The sequence below is a fragment of the Homarus americanus genome, unplaced genomic scaffold, assembly GCF_018991925.1.
Source record: "Homarus americanus isolate GMGI-L3 unplaced genomic scaffold, GMGI_Hamer_2.0 scaffold22163, whole genome shotgun sequence".
NCBI classification, from domain to species: Eukaryota; Metazoa; Arthropoda; class Malacostraca; order Decapoda; family Nephropidae; genus Homarus; species Homarus americanus.
Window position 1 is genome coordinate 1 of NW_024753061.1, and position 10,000 is coordinate 10,000.

Sequence of the window (10,000 nt, forward strand, 5' to 3'; positions counted from 1 at the left end):
CGAGTGACTCACCGCCAGAAAGACACTTAAGAGTTTTATATGCCATATGTAAGGGCCCTTGACATAATGACCAGAGGTGCAACTACTACCAGTGCCATCTTGTACCTTGGCACTGTTTTGGGCGTGTCTAGGTAAGTGTCTGACTGTCTGTCTGTCTGTCTGTCTGTCCTGTCTGTTTCTGTCTGTAATCGGCTATTTGTGTGTGTGTGTGCTGTCTGTGTCTTTATGTGTCTGTATGTCTGTGTGTGTGATGTATGTGCGTATGTCAGTGTCTCTGTCTGTGTCTTTGTCTGTGTCTGTGTCTATGTATGTGTGTGTGTCTGTCTGTGTCTTATGTGTCTGTATGTCTGTGTGTATGTATGTATGTGTGTATGTCAGTGTTCTTGCTCATGTCTGTGTCTGTGTCTGTCTGTCTGTCTGTGTGTCGTCTGTGTCTGTTGTCTGTCTGTCTGTGTAGAATGACTCAGTGGGGAAGAATCGAATCCCTTTGTGATGAATCCATGGTTCGACACCCTCACCCCCCACCTCCCTCACCCTCTAGTCTAATACACCTGACTGCATGAGAAACGGCCACTAATTAGGGTGCTTCAGGTAGGCTAATAACCTCATTAACCTGGTCATCGGAGGCCCTATTAACCACCTGACTGGCTATTGAGTATGTAATTAACCTGTAGTATTACCTGCTGTGCCAATTAAGCCACAGCAGGTAAGGTAATTGAGGTGATTTAATGCTGTGGTGATTGGTGGATGATATAGAGGGGTTTAAATCACCGGTGTTTTTTGGGGGGCTGTAATGAGGTGATTTATGTGCTGTAACAGGTAAATACAGACTTGTTTCATACATACATACATACATACATACATACATCCTCCATCAAACAAGCACTCTGATTGGATCTCAGTCCCTCGTAGATGTTAGCCAATCAGGTCCTTTTATAGCGTTCACTATAGAGAGGTCGGTGTTATAGCCCATGGTCACTATATCGAGGGCGTGAGAGCAGATGACACTAGTGTAGAAACCATTAAGTCTATTTATGGCATTTAAGGGTGAAGGGCAATATTTTAACCCTAGTACACCATTTAATTATATAAGGTTTAAGTGAACGGATTGATAGATAGATAGATAGATAGAAATTGATATAAGAAATCCGGATTCAATCGTCCTGTTTTTCTTAAGTCAAACAACCGGATTCAATCGTCCTGTTTTTTATCAAAACAAATCCGGATTCGATACTTACGGCTTCATCGACTGTCATCTGTTTGTTTATGTTTTGCAGTGAGGAATAAATATTGAATTTTCTTGTTTCGTGTGTGTGTGTGGCCGTGTATGTGTGTGTTTGTGGCCTGTGTTTTGTGTGTCCTGTGTATGTGTGTTTGTGTCCTGTGTATGTGTGTGTATATGTGTGTTTATATCTGTGTATGTGTAGTGTGTGTATGTGTGTTAGTGTGCCCTGTGTAGTGTGTGTATGTGTGTGTTTATGTGTCCTGTGTATGTGTAGTGTGTGTGTATGTGTGTGTTTGTGTATCCTGTGTATGTGTAGTGTGTGTGTGTTTGTGTGTCTTGTGTATGTGCAGTGTGTGTGTATGTGTGTGTTTGTGTCTTGTGTATGTGCAGTGTGTGTGTATGTGTGTGTTTATGTGCTCTGTGTTTGTAGTAGTGTGTGTATGTGTGTTTAGTATCCTGGTATGTGTAGTGTATAATAATAATAATAATAGTAATAATAATAAACGGTTTATTAATAGAGTTGCAGCCGTGTCTGAAATATACAGACTTACATTTGATTTAGACATAATGATATAATATGCGTTGAATACATTTACAGGGCTGTACAGTACATAAACAGGAGTTGTTTATTATTTTAACAATAGATGGAATGGTGCTGTTTTATATCTATCGGTGTGGGCTCTTATGGGCTGTATTTTTGGTAGTGGCGGACTGCGCGAGGTGGGTGGGGGGACTGCAGGTGGCAGGAGGTGGCGATGACGAGGATGGTGCAGTAGTCCACGCAACCTTCAGTGCTGGTGGAGGTCACTGAGGGATGGCATTTCCAGGGTGGAGAGAGAGTTGGTGTAGCCGAGTATTCTGTGCCGAGCATGATTCTGCAGGCCCTTTTTCTGACTCTTCTAGCCGATGTTGTTGGGTGGAGTTGAGAGAAGACGACCAGTCTGGTGACGCATACGTTAGTTTGGGAGAATAAAGGCGTTGTAGATGGTCCTCAGCTCTGGCGTGGTGTCCCAAGTGACCTAAGTCTTCGTAGCATGTAGAGACAGTACGAGGCTGCCTTGACTGTGTATTTTACATGGGCCTTCCAGTCAAGTTTGTTGTCTATAGTTACACCCAGGAGTTTGGCAGACTGCACCAGCTGAGAGGATGGGCACCCACTGTGACTGCTGGGGCTGAGTGGTGGCGTATTGAGGCATGACTACGGTTTTGTGTGGTTGATGGTGACCTTTGTTCTCCTAGTCCATGCCTGTAGCTTGTCCAGGATGAGTGTTTGTGTGTCCTGTGTATGTGTGTAGTGTGTGTTATGTGTGTGTGTTTGTGTGTCCTGTGTGTGTGTGTATGTGTGTGTTTGTGTCCTGTGTATGTGTGGTGTGTGTATGTGTGTGTTTGTGTGTCCTGGTATGTGTGGTGTGTGTATGTGTGTGTTTGTGTTTACTATAACTATTTATTTGTGGCAATTGCTAGGTGGTTGATCCTTCTGTCTGTCTGTGTGTCTGTGTGTCTGTCTGTCTGTCTGTGTGTCTGTCTGTCTGTCTGTGTGTCTGTCTGTTCGTCTGTGTGTCTGTTCGTCTGTCCGTCTGTTCGTCTGTCTGTCTGTCTGTCTGTGTGTTTGTCTGCTCGTCTGTCTGTTTGTCTGTCTGTCTGTCTGTCTGTTCGTCTGTCTGTCTGTCTGTCTGTTCGTCTGTTCGTGTGTCTGTCTGTTCGTTCGTTTGTTCGTTCGTTCGTCTGTCTGTCTGTTCGTGTGTTTGTTCGTCTGTCCTGTTCGTTTGTTCGTCTGTCTGTCTGTTCGTTCGTCTGTCTGTTCGTTCGTGTGTGTCTGTTCGTTCGTGCGTCTGTTCGTCTGTCCGTTCGTTGTTCGTTCGTCTGTCGTTCTCTATCCTCTATCAACAGATTGACAACAGCACCTTGTGGACAACCTAATGACGTGTGCTCAGCCCTTGCCATCGTCAGCAGATAAACATGAACAGCAACAACACCACGCTGACACCCTTCCACGTAGCTGACACCTACTCCACCAACAGCTGACACCCTCCACCACCAAGCTGACACCTTCCACTAGCTGACACCCTCCCCTGCTGACACCCTCCACCACTGCTGACACCCTCCACCACCAAGCTGACACCCTTCCACTGGCTGACACCTCCCCAAGCTGACACCCTCCACCACCAAGCTGACACCCCTCCACCAAGCTGACATCCTTCCCAGCTGACACCCTCCCCCAGCTGACACCTCCACCATGCTGACACCCCTCCACCACCAAGCTGACACCCTCCACCACGCTGACACCCTCCACTAAGCTGACACCTCCACCACTGCTGACACCCCTCCACCACTGTTGACACCTCCACCACTGCTGACACCTCCACTAAGCTGACACCTCCACTGGCTGACACCTCCACCACTGCTGACACCCCCTCCCCAGCTGACACCCTCCCCAGCTGACACCTCCACCACCAGCTGACACCTCCACCACTGCTGACACCCCCTCCACCACGCTTGACACCCTCCACTAAGCTGACACTCTCCACCACCTGCTGACACCCCTCCTGCTGACACCCTCCTGCTGACACTCTCCCATCAAGCTGACACCCTCCACTGTTGACACCTCCTGCTGACACCCTCCCAAGCTGACACCCCTCCTGCTGACCTCCCTGCTGACACCCTCCCAAGCTGACACCCTCCACCACTGCTTGACACCTACTAACCAATCTTCATCTCCGTCAGCAGGTATGGTTGGTGTGGCTGACAGTTGGCGAGGTCCTACACCACAGTTTGGAAGGGCTGACGTTACCATCACTGTTCAGAGGGCCAAACAGCTAAACTACCTTTGTGTTGTGTATAACCTTAACGACAGGGCGGTCAGTGTTTGTGTTAGTTTGTGTTGTGTTTTTGTGTTTGTTTACGTATCGGTGTTTTTTTCATATTATTTTTTTGGTTTTGTTTGGTTTTCGGTCTCAATTTTCCCCGAAAAATAGCTGTCAGTGAAAAATCGCCAAATATCGTCAACACAATCGCTGCCCGCCCAAATCGCAAAATCCAGCGACATACATACATACATACAATACACACATACATACATACATACATACGTACATATAAACAAAAAGCGTAAGTTCGGCAGACGGGGCGAGCCTTAACTCATCAAAATTTCCGCCATAACTCACAAACAGTCGCCATTCTTCCGGAGTTGGTTCACTGTCACTTGGCATTACAGCTTGGCGCGGAGACGGGATGTGTGTGGTGGTGGGTCGGCTGTGATGGCTCTGGTGTGAGGTGAGGTGTGGTGGTGGGCGTCGGCTGTGATGTGGCTCAGTAGAGGGCGGCTGTGGTGGTGTTGATGTTTGGCTGATGGCCATGGTGGTGAGGGTGAGGTGTGGTGTTGGCCAGGATGCTCTGGGAGAGGGAGTGCTGGTGTTGGGTCAGATGGTTTATGGTGTGAGGTGGCTGTGGTGGTGTTGTGCTGGTCTGATGGCTCTGGTGAGGTAGGTGTGGTAGCTGGGCTGTATGGCTCATGGTGAGGGCGGCTGTGGTGGTGTATGCTGCTGTGATGGCCTGGTGGTGGAGGGCGGCTGTGGTGGTGTTGTCGGCTGTGATGGTCTGGTGTGTGAGGGCTGTTGTGGTGTTGGCGTCGGCTGTGATGGCTCTTTGTGAGGGGGCGGTGTGGTGGTGTTGGCGTCGGCTGTGATGGCCTGGGGTGTGTGAGGGTGAGGTGGTGGTGTTGGCGTCTGTGATGGCTCTTGGTGTGAGGGGAGGTGTGTGGTGGTGTTGGCGTCGGCTGTGATGGCTCATGTGTGAGGGCGGCTGGTGTTGGCGTTGGTCGGATGGATTCTTGTGTGGAGGCAGTGTTGGGCGTCGTACGTGAGGCCCTGTGAGGGCTGGGGGTTGCACGATGGCCTGGTGGAGGGTGAGGTGTGGTGGTGTTGGCGTCGGCTGTGATGGCCTGCAGAGGGCGGCTGTGGTGGTGTTATGTTCGGCTGTGATGGCCTGGTGGTGAGGGTGAGGTGTGGTGTTGGTGTCGGCTGTGATGGTGGCCTGGTAGAGGGTGAGGTGGTGTTGGCGTCGGCTGTGATGGCCTGCGGTGTGAGGGCGGCTGTGGTGGTGTTGGCGTCGTGATGGCCCTTGGTGTGAGGGTGAGGTGGTGGTGGTGTTGGCGTCGGCTGTGATGGTTTGGTGTGAGGGCGTGGTGGTGTTGGCGTCTGTTGTGATGGCTCATGGTGTGAGGGCGGCTGTGGTGGTGTTGGCGTCGGCTGTGATGGCTCATGGTGTGAGGGCGGCTGTGGTGGTGTTGGCGTCGGCTGTGATGGCTATGGTGAGGGCGTGTGGTGGTGTTGCGTCGGCTGTGATGGCTCTTGGTGTGAGGGCGGCTGTGGTGGTGTTGGCGTCGGCTGTGATGGCTCTTGGTGGAGGGCGGCTGTGGGGTGTTGGCGTCGGCTGTGATGGCTCTTGGTGTGAGGGGTGAGGTGTGGTGGTGTTAGCGTGGCAGATGGCTCATGGTGTGAGGGCGGCTGTGGTGGTGTTGGCGTCGGCTGTGATGGCCTTGGGTGGTGGAGGGTGAGGTGTGGTGGTGTTGGCGTCGGCTGTGATGGCTCATGGTGTGAGGGTGAGGTGTGTGGTGTTGGCGTCGGCTGATGGCTCATGGTGTGAGGGCGGCTGTGGTGGTGTTGGCGTCGGCTGATGGCCTGGGGTGAGGGCGGCTGTGGTGGTGTTGGCGTCGGCTGTGATGGCTCATGGTGTGAGGTGAGGTGTGGTGGTGTTGGCGTCGCTGTGATGGCTCATGGTGTGAGGGTGAGGTGTGGTGGTGTTGGCGTCGCTGTGATGGCTCTTGGTGTGAGGGTGAGGTGTGGTGGTGTTGGCGTCGGCTGTGATGGCTCTTGGTTGTGAGGGCGGCTGTGGTGGTGTTGGCGTCGGCTGTGATGGCTCATGGTGTGAGGCGGCTGTGGTGGTGTTGGTCGCTGTGATGGCTCATGGTGTGAGGGCGGCTGTGGTGGTGTTGGCGTCGGCTGTGATGGCTCATGGTGTGAGGGCGGCTGTGGTGGTGTTGGCGTCGGCTGTGATGGCTCTTGGTGTGAGGGGTGAGGTGTGGTGGTGTTGGCGTCGGCTGTGATGGCTCATGGTGTGAGGGTGAGGTGTGGTGGTGTTGGTCGGCTGTGATGGCTCTTGGTGTGAGGGGTGAGGTGTGGTGGTGTTGGCGTCGGCTGTGATGGCTCATGGTGTGAGGGGTGAGGTGTGGTGGTGTTGGCGTCGGCTGTGATGGCTCATGGTGTGAGGGCGGCTGTGGTGGTGTGGCGTCGGCTGTGATGGCTCTTGGTGTGAGGGTGAGTGTGGTGGTGTTGGCGTCGCTGTGATGGCTCTTGGTGTGAGGGCGGCTGTGGTGGTGTGGCGTCGGCTGTGATGGCTCATGGTGTGGGGCGGCTGTGGTGGTGTTGGCGTCGTCTGTGATGGCTCATGGTGTGAGGGCGGCTGTGGTGGTGTTGGCGTCGGCTGTGATGGCTCATGGTGTGAGGGCGGCTGTGGTGGTGTTGGCGTCGGCTGTGATGGCTCTTGGTGTGGTGAGGTGTGGTGGTGTGGCGTCGCTGTGATGGCTCATGGTGTGAGGTGAGGTGTGGTGGTGTTGGCGTCGGCTGTGATGGCTCTTGGTGTGAGGTGAGGTGTGGTGGTGTTGGCGTCGGCTGTGATGGCTCATGGTGTGAGGGCGGCTGTGGTGGTGTTGGCGTCGGCTGTGATGGCTCTTGGTGTGAGGGCGGCTGTGGTGTGGTGTTGGCGTCGGCTGTGATGGCTCTTGGTGTGAGGGCGGCTGTGGTGGTGTTGGCGTCGGCTGTGATGGCTCTTGGTGTGGGGTGAGGTGTGGTGGTGTTGGCGTCGGCTGTGATGGCTCATGGTGTGAGGGCGGCTGTGGTGGTGTTGGCGTCGGCTGTGATGGCTCTTTGGTGTGAGGGCGGCTGTGGTGGTGTTGGCGTCGGCTGTGATGGCTCTTGGTGTGAGGGTGAGGTGTTGTGGTGTTGGCGTCGGCTGTGATGGCTCATGGTGTGAGGGGGCGGCTGTGGTGGTGTTGGCGTCAGCTGTGATGGCTCTTGGTGTGAGGGTGAGGTGTGGTGGTGTTGGCGTCGGCTGGATGGCTCATGGTGTGAGGGTGAGGGTCGTGAGGGCGGCTGTGGTGGTGTTGGCGTCGGCTGTGATGGCTCATGGTGTGAGGGGCGGCTGTGGTGGTGTTGGCGTCGGCTGTGATGGCTCATGGTGTGAGGTGAGGTGTCGTGAGGGGCGGCTGTGGTGGTGTTGGCGTCGGCTGTGATGGCTCTTGGTGTGGGGGCGGCTGTGGTGGTGTTGGCGTCGGCTGTGATGGCTCATGGTGTGAGGTGAGGTGTCGTGGGGGGCGGCTGTGGTGGTGTTGGCGTCGCTGTGATGGCTCTTGGTGTGAGGTGAGGTGTCGTGAGGGGCGGCTGTGGTGGGTTGTGCGTCGGCTGTGATGGCTCATGGTGTAGGGTGAGGTGTTGTGAGGGCGGCTGTGGTGGTGTTGGCGTCGGCTGTGATGGCTCATGGTGTGGTGAGGTGTGGTGGTGTTGGCGTCAGCTGTGATGGCTCATGGTGTGAGGGCAGCTGTGGTGGTGTTGGCGTCGGCTGTGATGGCTCATGGTGTGAGACGGCTGTGGTTGTGTTGGCGTCATGTGATGGCTCATGGTGTGAGGTGAGGTGTTGTGAGGGCGGCTGTGGTGGTGTGTTGGCGTCGGCTGTGATGGCTCTGGTGTGAGGGTGAGGTGTTGTGAGGGCGGCTGTGGTGGTGTTGGCGTCGGCTGTGATGGCTCATGGTGTGAGGGTGAGGTGTTGTGAGGGCGGCTGTGGTGGTGTTGGCGTCGGCTGTGATGGCTCATGGTGTGAGGGTGAGGTGTTGTGAGGGCGGCTGTGGTGGTGTTGGCGTCGGCTGTGATGGCTCTTGGTGTGAGGGCGGCTGTGGTGGTGTTGGCGTCGGCTGTGATGGCTCTTGGTGTGAGGGTGAGGTGTGTCGTGAGGGCGGCGCTGTGGTGGTGTTGGCGTCGGCTGTGATGGCTCATGGTGTGAGGGTGAGGTGTTGTGAGGGCGGCTGTGGTGGTGTTGGCGTCGGCTGTGATGGCTCATGGTGTGGTGAGGTGTTGTGAGGGCGGCTGTGGTGGTGTTGGCGTCGCTTGTGATGTCTTTTGGTGAGGGGGCTGTGGGTTCGTGGTGATGGTGGTGAGGCGGCTGTGGTGGTGTTGGCGTCGATGGCTCGGTGGAGGCGGGTGGTGTTGGCGTTGAGATGGCGGGGCGGTGGGTGGCGTCGGTGATGGCTCATGGTGTGGGGTGTGTGTGGGTGGGGGTGGTTGTGGCTTATTGTGACGGCCTGGCGGGGTGAGGGGGTGCGGGCGTGAGGGGTGGTGTTGGCGTCGCTGGATGGTCTTGGGAGGCTTGTGGTGGTGTTGGCGTCGGCTGTGATGGTTTGGGTGTGGGTTGTGATGGCTGTGAGGGCGGTGGAAGGCGTCGCTGTGATGGCTCCGGTGTAGGGGTGAGTTGGGTCGGTCGATGGCCTGGTGGGGGGGGGTGTTGGCGTCGGCTGTGATGGCTCATGGAGGGTTGGCGGTGGTGTTGGCGTCGGTGTTTGGTGAGGTGAGGTGGTGTTGGCGTCGATGGCTGGGGGGGGTGATGTGTCGGCCGTGTGGTGTGGTGAGGCGGTGGGTGGGCGTCAGATGGCCTGCGTGAGGTGAGGGGAGGGCGCGTGATGGCCTGTGAGGGCGGCTGTGGTGGTGTTGGCGTCGGCTGATGGCCTGGCGGTGAGGTGATTGAGGGTGGTGGTGTTGGCGTCGATGGTCGGGAGGGCGGCTGGGGGTGGCGTCGGCTGTGATGGCTGGTGAGGGGGAGTGTCGAGGGCGGCTGTGGTGTTGGCGTCGGCTGTGATGGCTTGGTGTGAGGGTGAGTGTGAGGCGGGTGTGGTAAGGCGTCGGCTGTGATGGCCTGCGGTGTAAGGGGTGAGGTTGGGGGCGGTGGCGTTGGTGATGGCCTGGGGTGAGGGGTGAGGTGGTGTTGGGTCGATGTGATGGGTGTGGGCGTGAGGTTCGTCTGTGTTGCGTCGGTTGTGATGGGTGAGGGTGAGGTGTTGTGAGGGGCTGGTTGGTGTCGGGCCGTGATGGTTCGGTGGGTGGAGGTTGTGAGGGCGGCTGGTGGTGTTGGGCCGGTGATGGCTTGGGTGGAGGGGTGAGGGGGGGCAGGAGGGGCGGTGTTGGGGGTCGGTGTTGGCGTCGGCGATGGCTCTGGTGAGGGCGGCTGTGGTGGTGTTGGCGTCGGCTGTGATGGGGCCTGGTAGGAGGGAGGTGTTGAGGGCGTTGGTGGTGTTGGCGTCGGCTGGATGGCTCATGGTGTGAGGGGTGGAGGTGTTGGAGGCGGTTGTGGTGGTGTTGGCGTCGCTGGATGGTGGTGCGGTGAGGTGTGAGGCGGCTGTGGTGGTGTTGGCGTCGCGATGGGGTGAGGCTGATGTTGGGAGGGCGGCTGGTGTTGCGTCGGGGAGTTTGGTGAGGTGCCGGTGTTGGCGTCGGCTGTGATGGCTCAGTGAGGGGTGAGATGTTGTGAGGGCGGCTGTGGTGGTAGGCGTCGGCTGTGATGGCTCGGGCGGTGAGGGTAGATGTTGTGAGGGCGGCTGTGGTGTGGTGTTGGCGTCGGTTGTGATGGCCTGTGGTGGAGGTGAGATGTTGTGAGGGGCGGCTGTGGTGATGTTGGCGTCGGCTGTGATGGCTCGGTGGAGGGCGGCTGTGGTGTTGGCGTCGGCTGTGATGG

At 56.2% G+C, this 10,000-nt stretch overlaps 1 protein-coding gene across 1 annotated transcript; it reads right to left on the reverse strand.

Annotated features, from left to right (window-relative positions):
• Positions 1–8,915: 8,915 nt before the first annotated feature.
• Positions 8,916–9,584, reverse strand: LOC121855249 (extensin-like). The gene has a single exon (XM_042350134.1). It carries the CDS (start codon positions 9,582–9,584, stop codon positions 8,916–8,918), a length of 669 nt encoding a protein of 222 aa, XP_042206068.1.
• Between the last annotated feature and the right edge of the window lie 416 nt (positions 9,585–10,000).

What these genes read in the sequence shown, in the direction of transcription:
- LOC121855249 (XM_042350134.1), bottom strand. Translation starts at nt 9,584, where the DNA reads ATGAGCCATCCAGCCGACGCCAACACCACCAACGCCCTCAACACCTCC.